This window comes from Oryctolagus cuniculus, chromosome 13 (genome assembly GCF_051225735.1).
Source record: "Oryctolagus cuniculus isolate XC-2025 breed Fujian yellow rabbit chromosome 13, ASM5122573v1, whole genome shotgun sequence".
Taxonomy (NCBI): domain Eukaryota; kingdom Metazoa; phylum Chordata; class Mammalia; order Lagomorpha; family Leporidae; genus Oryctolagus; species Oryctolagus cuniculus.
The window spans coordinates 57,153,001-57,173,038 of NC_142879.1; the positions used below are offsets into that span (position 1 = coordinate 57,153,001).

Genomic DNA, 20,038 nt, shown 5'->3' on the forward strand with positions numbered 1-20,038 from the left:
ACTCAGAGTTTGTGCCCCACTTTACCTTGAGACAACCAGATGCCCATGTCTGCATATCTATTTGAATAAATGAACAGACAAACTTAGCATGACCCAAATTGAAATTTTATTTGCCCATCCTTCACCCAACCACTTCCACATATTAGCTAATTGCAACTCCTTACTTCCTATTGCCTGGTTCAAAAATCTTGTGATCATTCCTGATTCCTACAATTGATTTTTTTCTATAGCACAGAATATTTTTAAAACTATAAATGTGTGTATTGTAGAAAACCTTACATTTAAGGACTTTAAAACAATTACACTGAGGCTGGCACTGTGGTGTAGCCCATCCCTTGTGGCACTAGTTGAAGTCCTGGCTGTTCTACTTCCCATCCAGCTCTCTGCTATGGCCTAGGAAAGCAGTGGAAGATGGCCCTAGTCTTTGGGCCCCTGCATCCACATGGGAAGACCTGGAGGAAGCTCTTGGCTCTTGGCTTCAGATCGGTGCAGCTCCAGTCATTGCGGCCAACTGGGAAGTAAACCAGCAGATGGAAGAAGTCTCCCTCTGTCTCTCCTTCTCCCTGTGTGTAACTCCAACTTGCAAATAAATAAATAAATCTTTAAAAAAAAAAAGATTACACTGACCTCTTACGATATTTCAGATCCATTTAGAATAATTATACTGTATTCTAAGATAAAATTATGCATAGTAATTTTAAATAATAGAAGGAACGCATAAAAGGGAAATTTATTCAATTATTTGATAATAAGTAAGATAGTAACTATGTTAAATTGTCACTATATGATCGACATATTCCCTGGTGTTATATAATAGATACATGTTTTTGCAAGTCTGTAATTATTTCAACTGTACTACATAGGATTTTCCAAACTATGTAATATTATCATTCTTATTAGAGTAATAATTCAATTGAAGAAAGGATTCAGTTGGCCGGCGCTGCAGCTCACTAGGCTAATCTTCCGCCTCCGACACTGATACCCCAGGTTCTAGTCCTGGTTGGGGTGCCGGATTCTGTCCTGGTTACTCCTCTTCCAGTCTAGCTCTCTGCTGTGGCTCGGGAAGGCAGTGGAGGATGGCCCAAGTGCTTGGGCCCTGCACCCGCATGGGAGATCAGGAGAAGCACCTGGCTCCTGGTTTCGGATCAGTGCAGCAAGCCAGCTGTGGCAGCCATTTTGGGGGTGAACCAATGGAAGGAAGTCCTTCCTCTCTGTCTCTCTCTCTCTCTAACTCTGCCTATCAAAAAAAAAAAAAAAAAAAAAAAAAAGTAAGGATTCAGTTAAAATGCACTCTACTTAAAAACTACCATTTAATTAGCTATGTATTATGGCTCTGAGCATTTATTTTTAACTTTAAGTTAATAGTTTTCTCATCTTATTTGATTATGCAATGTAATTCCAACAGATTCCAAAAGCAATAATGTTTCACTGAATCTGATTTGGAAAATAAATACTGGGCAACACATGCTTTCAAAAATGAAAAAATTCCTGTTTTCAAGAAAATCCGAATTGCATATCCAACGTCAGAGAGAGTATTAAATTAAAATCTAAGTTTTGTGCTAGAAAGAAATGATTAAGCCGGCGCCGTGGCTCAATAGGCTAATCCTCCACCTTGCGGCGCCGGCACACCGGGTTCTAGTCCCGGTTGGGGCGCCGGATTCTGTCCCGGTTGCCCCTCTTCCAGGCCAGCTCTCTGCTATGGCCAGGGAGTGCAGTGGAGGATGGCCCAGGTGCTTGGGCCCTGCACCCCATGGGAGACCAGGAAAAGCACCTGGATCCTGGCTCCTGCCATCGGATCAGCGCGGTGCGCCGGCTGCAGCGGCGGCCATTGGAGGGTGAACCAACGGCAAAGGAAGACCTTTCTCTCTCTGTCTCTCTCTCTCACTGTCCACTCTGCCTGTCAAAAAAAAAAAAAAAAAAAAAAAAAAAAAAAGAAATGATTAAACACACTTACAAAGATAAACAGTATAGTATGTATCTGATATATAATGCAAAATTATCCAACAGCCCCAAAAAACAAAAAACTGTGACCAGGTCTCAAAAGAAAGCACAAGCTGCAGACAGCAACCCTGACATCCAGATGTTCAAATTAGCAAACAGGGGTTTTAAAGCAGTTCTTATAACTATGTTCCATGATGTAAAGGAAAATATATTTTAAAATAATTTAGAGCACTTGGAATCTCAGAACAGGATTGTAGGAAAATGGCAGAGTTGGAAGCACCAGACCCATTGTTCTTTGGAGTAGTCCCTTGATAAATTTAAGAATCTTTATATATTCCGGGTCTGATTTTTTGAGGATCCATGCATTGCAGATTTTTTTCTAGCTTCTAACATATCTTTTAAATTTGTATATGTATCTTCTTTGCCTTGAATATAAATTTTTAAATTTGTTTTTAAAAAGACCAAAAATTGTCAGTTTTTTAAAAGATTAGTATTCTCAAAAATAGAGCTATTAAAAATTACCAAATGTAAATTACAGAATAGAAAATTAAAATGTTAGAAATAATGCTTTTCATTGCATATGCTGGATAAAAGAACAAAAATGACAAAGGAAATGGTTATTAAAGCAACTATATGATAAACAGAAAGAAAAAATCAGATAAACAGTCTCAGGGATCTGTAAGAAAATATCACAGGTCTAATGTGTGTGTCATTAGTAGGTCACAAGGAGAAGATTGGGAGAATATGGTAGAAACAATAATTTAAAGCTGAACTACAGACTGAAAAATACCCAAAAGTACTGAAAAATATAACCATGCAGAATCAGGAAGTTCATTAAATGCAGCTGAAATAAATGCATAGGAAACCATGTTTAGACATATCCTAATGAAACTTACTAAATCTAGATTTAAAAAGAAAGTAATAAAAGCAATGAAGTGGGAGGCTAACACATTTTATATCCAGAGCAACAACAGTGGCAAATCCAGCATCAATGACAATGGAGGCCAGAGTGAGTGGCGTATCTTTACCATGCAGAAAGTAAAAATTGCCAGCTCAGACTATATCCAATGAAAACATTCTTCAGAAATGAAGATGAAGATATTATAAGATAAAAGAAAATTAAAAATTCACAATCAAAAAGACTTAGGACAAAATATATTAAAGATATTTCCACAGACTTAAAAGAAACAATACTGGAAAGAAAGTAGATCTTAAAAAACTTCAAAGAGAGAATCTCAGAAATGGGAAAAATGGGTATAACTACTAAAAACTATATTAAAGTTCCTTAAATACATTTGATCATTTAAAACAAAAATTACATTAATGTCTTCCAGAATTTTAAGTGTATGTAAATGTTATTCATATAACAACTAAAGCATTACATGCACAGAAAAGGCAATACAAAGTCCTATATGGCATCAATGTTTCTACATTTTATACTACTAACTCAATATCGGAATGTGCAAGGCTAGAAAAGTGTATCATAATTCCTAGAGAAATAACTAAAAATATGTAACTACAGGGAGGCATAGCTAAAAAGCTAATAGAAACTAATGTAATTTTAAAAAGAAAGAAAGAAAAGCCATGTGAAGAATTGAAAATGAAGAAAAGTGGAGTCACAGGAACTAAAGGTTAAGGTACAAAAAAAAATGATAAACCTAAAGCTAACCTTATTAGTAACCACATTCAAAGTTGGCAAACTAAATGCTCCAAGAAGGAAAAGATTATCACAGTGAACGACAAAGGTAGATCCAAATATATACTGCCAACAAGAAATGAAGTTCAGGGGCACAGCAGGTTAAAGCCTTGGTATGCAGTGCCAGCATCACATACGGGTGCTGGTTCTAGTCTTTACTGCTCCACTTCCGATCCAGTTCTCTGCTATGGCCTGGGAAAGCAGTAGGAGATGGCCCAAGTCCTTGGGCCCCTGTACCCTTGTGGGAGACCCTGAAGAAACTGGCTCCTGCCTTCGGATGGGCTCAGCTCTGGCTGTTGCGGCCATCTGGGGAGTGAACCAGTGGATGGAAGACCCTTCATTGTCTCTGCCTCTGCCTCTCTGTAGCTCTGCCTTTCAAATAAATAAATAAATCTTAAAAAAAAAAAAAGAAAGTAAAGAAAAGAAGTTCAAATCTAAGAAAACAAGTAAGTTCCAGGCACAGAGAGGGAGTAAGGAAAATCTTATAAACAGTAAGTATCAGAAGGGTAGAATGGTTACTTAAAGAAGAGCTAAAATAAACTTCAAGATAAAGAGTATTAGCAGATTAAAGACTTTCACAATGATAAAAACAGCATCAAACAGGAAAATAATTCCAAATATGTATATTAACATAGCGTCAGAATATATGAATAAAATTATAGGGAAAATAGACAATTCCCTAGTCATTTTAATATATTCAAAGATTCTATTTCAATCTAACCACTCCCTGTTTCTATATCCTATCTTCCTGCTCATTTTCTCCAGATGTCCTTTCGCATACATTAACATTCTCCTCGAATTTGCAAGCTCCTCTTTCCTACCTTCACATATTGGTACAAAGCATTCACTCTACTTCAAATGTTCTTTCTTTTATTTTCTTCTGGGCTAACTCCTACTTTTACCTCAAATGTCACTTCCTCACAGATGCTATCCCTGTTGATTATACTTTTTCATAGCACATCTGTAACTACACTTTTCTATGTTCTCTGACATCATTTACTATTTTTTTATTTTCTAAACTATAAGACATCAAAGGACAAAGTCCACTATCAGTAGCACTAATCTTAACACAACACTTTAACATTTAGTTAGCAATCTGTAAATAGTTTTCAGTAAAAAAAAAAAAAGAAAGAAAGAAAGAAAAACAAAGAATGAATAAAGGGAGGTAAGTTATTCATTTCTCTTTATTACTTTTTCCTTTTCAGTTTGAAGGCTATTTCAGCATGCTTTAAAAAGGATGGCCAAGGTAGAGCTGCCGCCTTCAGTTCCAGCATCCCATATGGTTCAAATCCAGGCTGTTCCACTTTGGACCCCCCCACCTGCTATGGCCTGGGAAAGCAGTAGAGGATGGCCCAAGTCTTTGGGCTCCTGCATACACATGGGAGACCTGGAAGAAGCTCCAGGCTCCTTGCTTCAATTCAGCCCAGCTCCAGCTATTGCAGCCATTTGGGGAATGAACCAGCAGAGGGAAGACATTTCTCTCTCTCACTCTGCCTCTGCCTCTGTAATAAATAAATAAATAAATCTTTAAAAAAAGGGATGGCCAGGAAAAAAAAAAACTAAAAAAAAAATGAGAATTAGAACATAAGGAGAGGGTACAAAGATATTCAGTTTTTATTAATTAAAGAGAATGGGATAGTGAGAAATGAGGAAACATGGTGAACACGGATCAGATGGCTTAATCTTCCAACAGTTTTGTCAGTTAGAAGTCTGACAGAATGCATGGGAAAGCCGTTGGAGTCACAGGTCACCTGCATGTTCTATTAGGCAGAGATCCCATTTCAAAGGGCTCATTCATTCACCAACAATTATTTCATGGGTATTAAATAGAATAGAGGAGATAAATACATCTGTTATCATTTGATTGAATGACTAGATTTCCATTACTTGATATGACGGAAAGGAGAATCCCAGGACCTTTGGCAACAGTAATCATATTGAAGCATATTGATTTCACGGAGTTGGGACTACAACTTCTGACATGATCTTATGTGATTTGGGGGATGGTAAGGAAGGATAGAGTATGTAAAAGCAAGCTTACATCATCTGGAAATGAAACTGTGGCTTATCTTAATCTAACTGTCATGTGGTCATAAAGTTTTGGGACCATCTGTCAGAGCAAGAAAGTTCTCTGGAAGGTATACCACCGACGTGCTATAATCCACCACACTGTCTTATATGTATCAGTTACATGCAAACCTGAAAGCTGTGAGAAATGGGAAAACATTGAAAATTTTATTGTTCTTTTCATACTGAAACTTAAAACTACAACTAGTTCTACAGTCTTAGTTTCATCTTGTGTTCATTGAAACATGTATTATCTAGCAGCAACCGAGAAGAGGAAACCCAATCTTCTTGTCAGTCTACTGACCACACAAAAGGTTTAAGGTTATGTGGGAAAGGGTTCTTTAGTGACTTGAGGGGGCTCTTGGGCAACAGTCTCCAAAATTACAACTAAAGGGAAATAAATACAAATAGTTTGCCCTAAAACAGAATATCACTATTTGAATTTAAACTATTATTTTAAAAATCATACAAAAACTGATGAGAGCATTTTCTATGGTAGCAATGGCTAGCATTATTCATGCAAAATGATCATACCTGAGTTTTTCCAGAAATATTTCTGAAATTATTTTAATTTTACCAACTCATCTTCTAAAAAAGTAAAATATTAGCGATTTTCATCTTTATCAATTATAAAAATCATACCAAAATGAAGAACAATACATAGGAATTTAATAAAGAATATATAGTTAAGTTGGAAGACATACACAATTATACGGATAACACAAAGAAAAAAATTCAAGTGCCACTGAAAGGTATAAAGAAAACATGATACAAATTCAACAACATTCTATTCATTTTACTGTTATTGTGTTTTTTTTTTTTTAATCACAGAGACAGGGAGGCCTACAGAGAGAGTGAAGAGCCAAAATGACCCATTTTAAAACAATAAAAAAAAAAAAGCAGCCTCCGTTTCCCATAGTAGACCCGAGTCCTTGTAAAAGCAGGCATTCAGGCATTCCGGAGATATCGAAGCTTACCAGGAACAGCTAGCTCGGTAAACCAAGGACAGCACAGGAGAGATTGCTAAACAAAGTAACTCCCTGCGCCCAAAGCTCCTGTGCTGTAAGCCCCCGCTGTAACTCCCTGTGCCCAGAGCCCCTGCTGATGTAACTCTTTTTTTCCTGCTGACGTAGCCCTTTTTTCCTTTAAAAACTCTCCCAAAGACCGAGGCCTCACTCCTTCCTCTGTTGTGCTGGTTGGTTGGATGGGGGTCCCTGTTGCAGCTTGTACTCCCGAATAAACCCTGCTTTTGCAGTTTGGTGTGATCGGGTTGCTGATAGCTTCTTGCGGATCTACTTATCTGGGCACAACAAGAGTTTCCTTCCACTGGTTCATTCCCCCAAACACTCAATATTGCCAGGGCTCAGCCAGACCAAACCCCGGAAGCTAGTAACTCAATCTAAGTCTCCCACATGGCAGGGATCCAATTACTTATCCCCAGGACCCAGGTCCCATATTAAGAATATGCTGGAATTGGGAGCAGAGCTAAGATTTGAACCCAGGCACTCTGATAGAGGATGCAGGCATTCTAAGATTTTAACTGCTAGGCCAAATGCCCACTCCAAGGTCCTATTTATGAAGGCTATTATTGGAACAATTGACAAAGCTTGACTAGAATCTGAGGATTTGATGGTGGTAATGTATCACTGACAAATTCCTCTTGTTGACTGTTGCATCATGGTCAAGTACATGCTATTTTGTAGGAAATGCACACTAAAACATTTTGGGTGACAAAGATTAACATTGATAGCTTACTACAGTTTTATAGGGGTTCTTTGTGTTACAACTGCAAGTTTATTACATATTTGAGATTGTTTCAAAAGATAAAGTAAGTAATTTTTAAATGATGGCTCAGAATACAGTAGTATCAAAAAGCATGTGACAAAAGTCAACATGCTTTCATGGTAATAAAAAAAACTATCAGCAAATTAGGTATTTAAGGAATGTATCTTAACACAATAAAGGTCATATATGATAAGCCCACAGCTAACATTATATTGAATAATAAACTGAAACCCTTTGCTCTAAAGATCTATTATAAGACAAGTTTGCCCTCTCTCACCATTTCTATTCAAAATAGTGTTAGAAATCATTGACAAAGCAATTAGGGAAGAGAAAGAAATAAAAGGCATCCAAATCAGAAAGGATATGTAATCTACTCACAAAAATCAGTAATGTTTCTGTATACCAACAATGAATTTTCAAAAGGGAAATCAAGAAAGCAAGCTCAATGAAAATAACTACAAAAAATTCTACAAAATACTTAGAAATGTTTTTAATCGTGGAGGTAAAAGATCTACACACTGAAAACTATGAAATGTTAGTGAAAAGAATCAAAGAAGGCATAAATAAATGGAAAGGTATCCTGTGTTCATATATTATAAGAACCAATATTATTTAAAATTTTATATAACACAAAGCAACCTACAAATTCAATGCAATCCCTACGAAAATTCCAATGACATGTTTTAGAGAAACAGAAAAAAAAATCCTAAAATTCATATGGAAGCACAAAGGTAACTATGAAAAAAAGAACAAAGTCGGAACAAATTCTATCTGGTTTTAATCTATACTACAAAGCAACTAATTAAAACAGCATGGTACTGGCATAAAAATAGCTTCAGCAATAGATGAAACTGAAAAGGTAGCCCAGAAATAAACCTATGAATGTATGTCAATTTATTTTCAACAGGCTGTCAGGGATACATAATAGGAAAAGCAGTCTCTTCAATAAATAGGATTGGTAACACTGGGCATCCATATGTGAAAGAATGAAATTGAACTCTTTACCTTATGACACATAGAAAAATCAACTCAAACTGAACAAAACACTTAAACATGAGAGGTGAATTTTAAAACTACTGAAAAACATGGGGGAAAGCTACACAACATTGGTTTGGGCAATGGATTTTTAGATATGAGTCCAAAAGCACATACAACAGAAGCAAAAATAGACAAATCAGCATATATCAAAGTGAAAAGCTTCCATATAAAAGAAGGAAACAACACAGATTGGGAGGAGGTATTTGCAAACCAAATATCTAAAAAGAGATTAATATTCAAAATATATAGAGAATTCAAACAACTCCACAGAAAGAAAATACAAAATTCAGATTATAAAATGGGCATTTCCCAAAAGAACATATACAAACAATACACATACGAAAAACTGCACAATACCACTAATCATCAGAAAATACAAATTAAATTGTATCCTGCTTATCAGAATTTCCATTATCAAAAATGGTAAAGATATTATGTGTTGATGAGGGTCTAGAGAAGAGGAGGCCCTTGTGTCCCTTACTACATGAATCAATGATATTTAATGCCATATCCCAATGAAAACCATTCTACATACTACTGCAACAACAGCACTTTGTAAAGGCACTGGATATTCTCCCTTGATACTCCTCTTGCCCCTTCTTAAGAAAAAAGCTAAGAATTGGCATTGTGGCATGGCAGGTAAAGCCCCTGCCTGAGCTGCCGGCATCCCATATGGGTGCCAGTTCGAGTCCCAGCTCCTCCACCTCCAATTCAGCTCTCTGCTGTGGCCTGGGAAAGCAGTGGAAGACGGTCCAAGTCCTCGGACCCGTGCACCCGTATGGGAGACCTGGAAGAAGCTCTTGGCTCCTGGCTTCTGCTCTGGCTCTTGTGGCCATCTGGGGAGTGAACCAGTGGTTGGAAGACCTCTCTGTCTCTGTCTCTCTCTCAATGCCTTTGCCTCTCTGTAACTCTGCCTTCCAAATAAATAAATAAATCTTAAAAAAAAGAAAGAAAGAAAGAAAAAAGCTGCAATGAAAACAAGCCAAATGCTCTTGCGCTTAGTGAAGTTAACTGACAATGTAGACAAGTTAAGCCACAATGAAGGAAATCCCAGCTACACTGCAACATTAGCTTTGAGGAAACATTAGGCCTTGAGGAAACAATCTAAGCTCTCTGTGTCTGCTTCCTCACGTGTAAAAAAGGGATGATAATAGTATCTGCCCTTAGTTCATCAAAGAAACAAAAATCTAATCTACACTGAGACATGGCCTCACATCTACTAGGGTGGTCATCTGTAAAAAGACAAGAGATAAGAAGTGGTTTTCAGGGACCAGCCCTTTAGCTTAACTGCTGAGGCCTCTGCCAGTAGTGCTGGCCTTCCATTTGGGCACTGGTTTGAGTTCTGGCTGCTCCACTTCTGATCCAGCTCCCTCCTAATGCATTTGGGAAAGCAACAGAGCATGGTCCAAGTCCTTAGGCCCTTGCACCCACATGGGAGACCCAGAAGAAGCTCCTGACTCCTGGCTTCAGATCAGCCCAGATCCAGACACTGCAGCCATTTGGGGAGTGAATCAGCAGATGGAAAGTCTTTATCTCTCCCTCTCTCTCTGTAACCCTACCTTTCAAATAGATAAATAAATCTTTTCTTTTTTTTTTTTAAAAAGAAGTTGTTTGTAAGAAAAGGAAACCCTGAACATTGTCTTTGGAAATGTAAATTAGTGCAGCCATTATGGAAAAATGAGAAATGGAACAACTACATGATTCAACAATTCCACTTCAGGATATATATGCAATGAAAATGAAATCATTATGTTTAAGAGGTATCTGCATGTGCGCACACACACACACACACACACACACACACTTTTCACTGCAGTATTATTCACAATAGCCAAGATACAGAAACAACCTAAATGTCCACTGATGAATAAATGGCAAATAAATCATGGTTGATATATGTAATGGAATATTATCCAGCCACTAAAAAGAAGGAAATTCTGCCATTTGCAACTAATGGACAAACCTGGAGGATATTATAAGTAAAATAAACCAAACGCAGAAAGATAAATAAGGAATCTAAAAAATTGAAACTCATAGAAGCTGTTAGTATAGAAGTGCTTGCTCAGGCAAAATAGGGAAATTAGTTATAAGGCACAGCTTTCATTTGGAAGATAAACAAGTTCCTACCTACAGTATGGGTAGTAATGGATGTATTAACTTGATTATGGTAATTACACAATGTATATCAAATCTGCATGCTAGATATCTTGATAATTTTCAATCTTTATCAATTAAATATTATAAAATTTTAAACAAATGCATGTGTGAGATGCACAGAACCATGCTAACCTCTTAAACTCGAATAAGTGTTGACTATTATTTCAAGGAGGCAACACAATGACCTCACATGCAACATGTTTTGAATCACAATATTTAAAACCATGAGACCACTCATTTATCCTACATGTTCCTAGAAAGTATGGCATCAGGGGCTGGTGCTATAGTATGGAGGGTAAAACCGCCACCTGCAGCACTGGCATCCCATATGGGCATTGGTTCAAGTCCTGGCCGTTCCACTTCTGATAAGGTTCCCTGCTAATGCGCCTGTAAAAGCAGTAGAAGGTGGCCCAAGTCTTGGGGCTTCTGAACCCATGTGGGAGACCTGGAGGAAGTTCCTGGTTCCTGGCTTTGGATCAGCTCACCTCAGGCAATTGCAGCCATTTGGGGAGTGAACTAGTAGTTGGAAGATCTCTCTCTCTCTCTGTAACTCTCCATTTCCAATAAATAAATAAATATTAAAAAAAAACCAGAAATATCATAACAAACTCCTCCTGACATAAATTCTCTTTATCCAGATCAAATTTCCTCCAAGGACAGAAAAACAACAAACCTACATGTGCATTTGGACGTGGATTGTGTATGTATGATATACTCACACATAAAATTCCTTCTATTACTCACATTCTCATAGAGAGCTTGAAGAGTCTCCAGGTCAACCACAGAGTTGTCCAAGTTAACAACAGCTGTGAAAAGAAAAAAAGACAAAGATATCATGTAAGTTGCCACAAGGCAGCTCTAAAAAGATACTTGACCATCTCAGGAGATAATGTTTGTGACTCAATAGTCAGACATTGTAGGGGCTCCAGCTCCAATGCTTTCACTAGTCCCACTAAAAAGATCATGCCCTGGGAATTTCAATGGGGCAGGTGTCAAGTGTTAAAGTTTTCACTTGCTCCACTGTGGGGAGCAGCCCGGACTGGACTGAGTTACTGGAATTAAGACTTATTCTATGCATCTGCTCTCCCACAATATGGCGCTGGGAGAGAAGTAAACAACTTCCGCACAGCTGCCTCCAGTTCAACCAATAAACTGTAGGACTTGCTACTGATTGGAGGAGAGCAGCGTACTCGGCGTGTGGGCAGCCGAGTTGGGATTGGCAGAGGAGGACTATAAAGGAGGAGAGAGATGGCATGCACCGGGGAACATCTAAGGGGAACATCTAAGGGAACACCTGTGCAGCCCCCAGAGAGCCGGCCGGCGGTGTGCCGCTCCCCTGCGAAAGTGGGGAATGTGGCCAGGGGGAACTGCCCTTCCACGGAGGTGGAAGGGATAGTAGCCAACCCGGGAAGAACCAGCAGCAAACCCGGGGAGGGCCGAGCAGACGAAAGAACAGCGCAGGGTCCTGTGTCGTTCCTCCACGAAGAGGGGGAGCGACACTCCACAAATACTAAATTCCATCAATATGGCCCAATCAAATGTCAGAGAGAAAATCTGAATCTGCCTCTTACAGCCCAACTGAATTTGCGAAGTCTGATTAATACCAGAAAAACAAGAAAACAGAAAATAACTTCTATCACTGCTACATCCTAGTTTTATATTGAGAAATTCTGCCAATTTACCTAAAACATTCAACAAATGATAAATTTAATCAGTAAATAGGGAGACAGTATAGAAATGATATTCATTTCCTGTTATTATTCCTTGAAGTGTTACAATCAAAGGGAAATTCTTTGATACTGGTACTGCAATTAGCACAGATTCATACTTAAATATTCAAGATTAAGATACACACTACCTATGGTTGTACAAGGAAGAAATGCAATAGACAAGAGAAAGCCCAAAATATGTTTTTTAACACATTTATTGGTCTAGGAAAAGTATTATATTTTGGAGTAGGTGTGCTGTAGTTCTGTAGACACAGGTTAATCAAAATCATAGTTCATTTGCCACATATTTATTAGCTAGACATTAGATAAATTTGCCCTGATTGTATTTGTGCCAGGTAGGCAGTGAAGCACTTGAGGGATTAAAGTTTGCTAGGAGAAAATTCATAATGTGAATAATCACAAATTGGATATATTTATTTTGAGAACTGGGACATTTTACTATCTCTCTTTACTCAAAGATTAAAATACACAAGACATTTTCAGTTGACTCTGGCAAAATCCCAAGAAAGAATTAAGAAAGACAGACAAGTGGGAAATGGAAGGATAGGATGAATGAGAAACCTCAGCTAGGTAATTTAGCATTTCTGGGAACAGAGCCCAGATTCACCAACAAATATACCAAGTAGAATATGATACTTCCACACTAATAATAATCCACTATCTCAATTTTAAGATTCTCACACAAATCTTTGTACTTCTTAGTCCTTATAAGGCAAACATATCATAAACTATTCAATGTTTCAAAATAATAGAAGCCCAGTCCATATAGCTTTGATAATATTGCAAAAGTTAATTCAAAGTGGTTAACTATGGATTTTTGCTGCAATTACATGAAGCAAAATGCATAAACGGCAGTAATTACAGCAAATTCATATATGGAATCTCCTCCTTTAGATTTTCAATGAGTAGCCCTCAAAGAAAATTATAGTGAATCTAAAAGTTTCTGATTTGGAATTCATTAACTAGGTAATAATCCACTGATTGTCCACATTCATTTGAAGATAAAGTAAGTGATGGATGGGAAAACTATGAGGAATTGCTAATAGTCAACTTAGTGTAAAATTTCACCCTTAGAACAAGACAAAGAAACACAATAAAATTATTGATAATGAAGCAAAACTCATAAAGGATACAACTAACTTTTGACTTTATCCGTCATTTTAAGACATGCTATGATTCCTATAAATTTCCTCACATGAAACTTTACTTATGAATATCCTGAGACTTCTAATTATTTTTAATCTCGTGCAATAGCATGTACCTATGAATATTTTAAGAAATATCATATGCCTATAACCTCAAAAGGTCCAAACTCAAGAAACCTCTTTTTTCATTCCTCCACAGAAAATCTCACTGAAAAGCAACACCATCACTGTTGTTCCACACAATTTCTTCATTGTTGGCTTCATAGTCAAGAGATTAATAACAATGTTTAATTCTAACTGGCATCAGGAGTGTCCTGGGTACAATGTGGTCAGGTCTATACAGCTGAAAAGAAACAAAGCTTAGATACTGGCATAGGAATGAACACAGTGATAGGAGTTCTGAATAGGAAATAAAGGTAAAACAAAATTTGTGAAGATTAAGGTTATTAAGCGCTGTTTTTCCCCACCTTTAAAAGTACATGTTAACTTCTCAGAGATCAAAAGTTAGGTTAAAATTCATACATATGTTATCAGATTTTCAGTGGTCTTTCATTGCTCCCTGTTTTAAAATCTTAGACTAGGTAAACTACATTTTCAATTAATGAAAATATAAAACCAAGAAAAGAAGATAGTGTATTCACTAATATATTCCAACATCAGGGATTATGCTACTTTACCAATAGAGTTACAGTTACTTGAGCAATAATATATTGAGATTGGAAATGCTAGATGCTAATGTACTGAGTTACTCAGCCCTGAAAGTCTGCAGAAAACTAATTATGCATAAAGATGACCCTAATCATGTATTTAGATGTGATCCTGCAAAGAAATTATATATTTATAAATGTATAAAAAGACATAAAGGTACTTTTAAAAGTGGTAAAATATTCAATGGAAAAAAACTCATCAGAAATTTCTCAGTCCCAGATCCAAGATTTCAGTCCTGTTGAAGATGAAAATATCTGAATATTAAAATTATATTAAGGTAATAGTTCTTCCAAAGAGAGTAGTGTTTTGATCAGATATAATTTACTAATGTGGAAAGAACATAGAATCAAACAAAGTTGAGTTCAAATATGAATATTTATTTGCTGACACATTACTTCAGGTAAATTTACGTAAACTTTAATTCCTTTTAAGGAGAGAAAGAAATAATGGAAAAATATTGACAGTTTTCATATTTGATTTTGGTGTGATTTTTGTTTGTTTTTAAATTTTTTGTATTTGAGAGGCAGAGAGAGAAAGAGAGAGAGAAATAGAAATGGATTCTATCTGTGGCTCATTCTCCAAATGTCTGAAAAGGCAGGCTGGGCTCCAGGACCAAAGCAAGGAGCCAGAAACTGGGAACTCAATCCTGGTATCCCAAATGGGTGACATGAGCCCAACCAACTTCTTGAGCCATCACCACTGCCTTCTAGGGTCTGCACTGGTGGGAAACTGGAGACAGGAACCAGAGCCAGAGCCACAAATCAAACCAAGACATGAAGATATTGGATGCAGGTGTCTTAACCAATGTCTTAAGCATTAGGCCAAACATCAGTCCATGATTTTGGTTTTCGTTGAGACCAAAGGGAATCCCATGATTGTTATTTCCCCATGCCAACTTTTCATCAAAGTACAGCTCTTAAATGATCTTTCCGACTCTAATAAGCCTTATTATCACATTCAAAGTTAAACAAATTTTCTTTTCTACTTTTGGTTTAGTTTCCTCATATATCAAAGAGTAAAATTCCAACTCCATCTATTGAGAGATGTCACTTTTACCTGAATGATAAGTGATGAAAACTAAATGTACAGCCCGACAAATAAGTATTGAGTATTGTTCATTATACTGTCTTGTTAACATGCAAACTGTGAAGCAAAAGACAGGGTTTCAGAACATAGATAAATCCAGTCCTTAAAATGATACTTGGTGCTAAATGTTCAATTCAGATTACTTTTTCCTCAGTGTTCAATTAGGTCCTAATGTGTTGTACAACAGATTAGAGACCAAGTATCTTACATTCACTTCCTACCTGATGCTTAAAGACATTCCAAAATACCCACCATTGTCTAGGACTCATCATATTTCCCATCCCCACTCACCTCCCCTGCAAATACAATGAAATTTTAATTATTTTCCTGAAAAGTATATAAAAATAAATCCTACTGGGTCTGGTGCTGTGGCAATGCAGGTAAAGCTGCTGCCTGCAGTGCTGGCATCCCATATGGGCACCAGTTTGAGTCCCAGCTGCTCCTCTTCTGATCCAGCTCTCTGCTGTGGCCTGGGAAAGCAGTGGAAGATGGCCCAAGTCCTTGAGTACCTGCACCTGTGTTGGAGACCCAAAAGAAGCTCCAGGCTCCTGGCTTTGGATTGGCTCAGCTCCGGCTGTTGTGCCCATTTGGGGAGTGAACAAATGAATGCAAGACTTCTCTCTCTCTGTCTCTGCCTCTCTGTAGCTCTGCCTTTCAAATAAATAAATAAATCTTTAAAAAAAATTTTTAAAAAAATGCTACTTTGAATTTAACCAAGAAACATCTGTTCTATTTTAATGTGGGAGGGTACAAGAATGCAGGAGGTGTTGAGAAGAAACAGTGGCCCTTTTTGCACATTAAAAGATTATTCATTTATTTGTCAAGTATGCTAACTTTCTAGGAGTAAAACAAGTGGAGGTATTTACCACTCCCTCTAAACAATATATAAACTACCATGTGTTAACAATCATTCCAGACCAAAATAGATAGCAATTTTATTTTTAATCCTACAATTTTATAAAGTGCCAATGACATGATAGAGAAATAGAAGAACATAGAAAATAATTCTTTCAAGCCTTTGTACCAACTGTCCATCTGGCCTTGATCAAGATACTAAGCTTCTCTGAGACTTTATCAAGTGGAATAATAACTTTTGTCTGTAGCATGTTTATCATGGGAAGAAAATTATCAATTATGTAGTAAGAAGGATAATTCAAGATGCCTTGGGAAAATCTGTGCAATTAATTTTGATATGTGTATTATCTACGAACACATTGGTTAGACATTGGAGTCAGAGCTGAGAACGTGCTAAGTTAAAATGATCAGGACTGAACAATTACTTTCAATAATCAAAAGTTAAGACCATAAATAAATAACTCCTTGCTTCATGAACTCCGTAGGTATGAGTTTGCTGAGATCCAAAGTCATTTTCATTAAAACATGCTGCTACAAAATGAAGAGTGAAATAGCCTATTTTGGAACTCAAATAATCTTCTTAACTTGATATTACAAAGGTCTCAAAATAAAATGGTCAAATAGAAAAGAAAATCTATCTTCCTTTGATTTTAAGATATTTAAAACATTTTTAAAAAGCAATTCAAAACAACCAAGGATTACAGATCCAACAAGGAAACTGTCTCACACTGGACACACGATTTCACTGACATAAAACATAAATAGATAAAAGTCAAAGGTCTATTTCCTGAACACTTGCTCTTTGCTATTACTGTGTTCTGCATAGTTGCCTCTGCAACACCAGACATGTGTGACATGTTTCTTTTCCAACATATGACAATATCAAATCACCTGATGTAGGCAGGGAAGTAGTGAGCAAGGAGCTGAAGATGCCAGCCCCTCCCTGCAGCTGCTCCTACACTGCAGCCCCATCTGCACTGCCCGAACACCCTCCCCTTCTGTGAAAAACTGCAACTGCTATGGTTTCCCCATTTAGAACTGGCACCATCTAAAAATAACCAATCCAGGTTGCCAGCTGAATCCCCACGATGACCTTTAGCTAATTATAAGGTCATTTTAATAACATCACCATGGCCTACATGACAGTTCTGAGATTTCAATAAAAGGGTCAGACAAAAGGCAGTACTCAAACCCCATCCCTCCAAACTCAGCTTTCTTTGAATATTCAATCAAGCTCCACTCTAGACACAACCCACTATGCTTCCACATCCTAAATGGATGAGCTGGAACCTTACTGAGAGTAGTACTTTCTTGAGCATGCCCATAACGCTTGAGCACTTTCTCTATGCACATAAAAAAATAAATAAATCAATCTTGCTTCTCTGCCTTTGCCTGCATCTCATCCTTGAATTTCTTCTCAGGTCAGAGTCAAGAGGCTAGACCCAGCCAGCTACAACATACCCACACACTAGATAGCAAAGCAAAAAAATTTTATGTCTGCATAATAAGAATCTTGTCCCTGTGCTTTCAAGAACTACACAGAAAGGAAGGACCAAATTAGATGATCTACCATTAAAAGAAACTTGTTTCGAACAAACACTTTGTTAAACATTATTAGCCATATTTGCAAAATATTTCATATATTTTGAGTGCTGAGATGAAATAGCTCACTTTAAATGTGTAGTTAAATATATGATATGATTAGCCTTTGGGAATGCAACATTTTAAGCCATAGAATGGTGTTGGTGTTTTAGTCCAACCTTGATATTGTGTACTTATGGATTGCCTGGGTCAGGACTGCACAATATCAAGGCTACGCTTGACGGGTCCTTTTCTCCAGCAGCTCTGAACACTTATGCCAGCCACTGTGGTCTCCTACCCTAAACTTTCCTGTGTGATCTGTTAACCAGATGTAGAGAGATGGAAGACCTTACAGAGTTTATTATCTCAAGTATTAGTTATTCATTCTTGCATAGCAAATTACACTAAAGCTTAGGGGCTTTTACAGCATACTTTTTTTTTTTTTTTGACAGGCAGAGTGGATAGTGAGAGAGAGACAGAGAGAAAGGTCCTCCCTTTGCCATTGGTTCACCTTCCAATGGCCGCCATGGCTGGAGCGCTGCGGCCAGCGCACGGCGCTGATCCAAAGGCAGAAGCCAGGTGCTTCTCCTGGTCGCCCATGGGGTGCAGGGCCCAAAGACTTGGGCCATACTCCACTGCCTTCCTAGGCCACAGCAGAGAGCTGGCCTGGAAGAGGGGCAACCAGGAAAGAATCTGGCGCCCCGACTGGGACTAGAACCCGGTGTGCCGGCGCCGCTAGATGGAGGATTAGCCTATTGAGCCACGGCGCCGGCCTACAGCATACATTTATTATCTCATAGTTTCTATGAGTCAGGAAACCAAGGGCAGCTTACCAATGAACATTTAGTAAAATAAATGTACTATTAGAAAAGCTAACTTTCCCTATATATGTCAAATGAGCTAAAATTCATAATTTCTATAAAAATTTCATAAAATTCATAATTTCTATAAAAAGAATTTACATGAGATATAACATATTTCAGTTCTTTAGATGTTCATGAAAAAAATGTACGTTATGCTTTTAATCCATTTTTTCACAGGCATTTTGAATCCCTTTTAAAGAGACACATGAGATTATTTGAATGGACCCTTTCCTCTACAATTACATGATCTTGCTTGATTTATCACTGTCTCCTCTACTGTATCTAGAGGATACCAGCACATGAAGGGCTTGGAAAATCATCTTCCTTGATCTTGAGATGTTACAATAGGCTGAGGTCAGTAGTAATTTCTGAAAATTAACTCACATTTTAAATCTACTGATCCAAGCAACTATTCTCTGCAATCACCCTAATTATTTTTTCATAAACAACTAATATCACTCTAGTTGACATCATAGCTCCCAAACATAGAATGCAAAGATAATAATATGTCATGTCACATCATCATCTGACAGGCAGCACTGTGAGGCCATGGGACACAGTGGGCTCAGAAATCCACTGGCTCCATGATTTATTATTGATGTACTATGGACAATTTGTGAAATGGACCTAACAACAGCACCTACACTAAAGAGTTTTTTGTAGGTGATTGAATAATGCAAATAAAGTGCTTGGAAGCAGTGCAGGACATGAGGAACTCAGACAATGTTGTCTTGTTAGTATTATGGTCCCTTTCACATTCCTATATAGAAAATATTTTATTACTATGTCTTCAAAATAGTATGTTGATTGATATGTTATAGACGAACTAGGTTGGAAACATGCTCAGTCAAAAGAAAAATGGCACTGTCACTTGTACTGATAGCAACACAGGAGACTAAACATGTACCCACAGAGAAACCATCTACACTGATTTTGGTTAAGGTATATGGGAAGACAGCAGAGTTAGCAGAATCTTAAACACAAAATGAGCATAAATCACCCTATATTTACAGTTCATGACCTCCTCACATTGTTAGAGTAAAAAAGATGATAAAGGCTTAGAGAAACCATCTTTAACCACATTTGGTATTCAGAAGGCACAGGAAAAGCTAAAATACAGTTAGCCTTGCAAATTGCTGCAAATCAAAGAACTGTTTGAGTAGAAACTCATCTTAAGTAACAGATATCAAAAACTCCTCTCATTCAAGATAGTCTCAAGTTAGTCGTTTTGCCTTAGCCACTGGAAAACAAAATTTCCTAAGAGATCTCTAAAGAACTTCAGGGAACCTGTCATGTAGACTAAAACCAAGGAAGAAAAGGACATATAGGAAGTTAATTTCTATTTCACTACATATTTCAAGGAAATAGAAATGTCCACCTTTTGGA

At 37.4% G+C, this 20,038-nt stretch overlaps 1 protein-coding gene across 3 annotated transcripts in view; it reads right to left on the bottom strand.

The window, feature by feature from the left end:
* The window catches only part of LOC100356313 (formin-2), a 358,708-nt gene that overhangs the window by 155,992 nt on the left and 182,678 nt on the right, over positions 1 to 20,038 (bottom strand). For all 3 annotated transcript variants that reach the window (XM_089311640.1, XM_070055559.2, XM_008268219.5), the window contains exon 8: positions 11,429 to 11,490. In XM_089311640.1, coding sequence (XP_089167766.1) covers positions 11,429 to 11,490 — 62 coding nt within the window. The remainder of the gene's footprint in view (positions 1 to 11,428; positions 11,491 to 20,038) is intronic.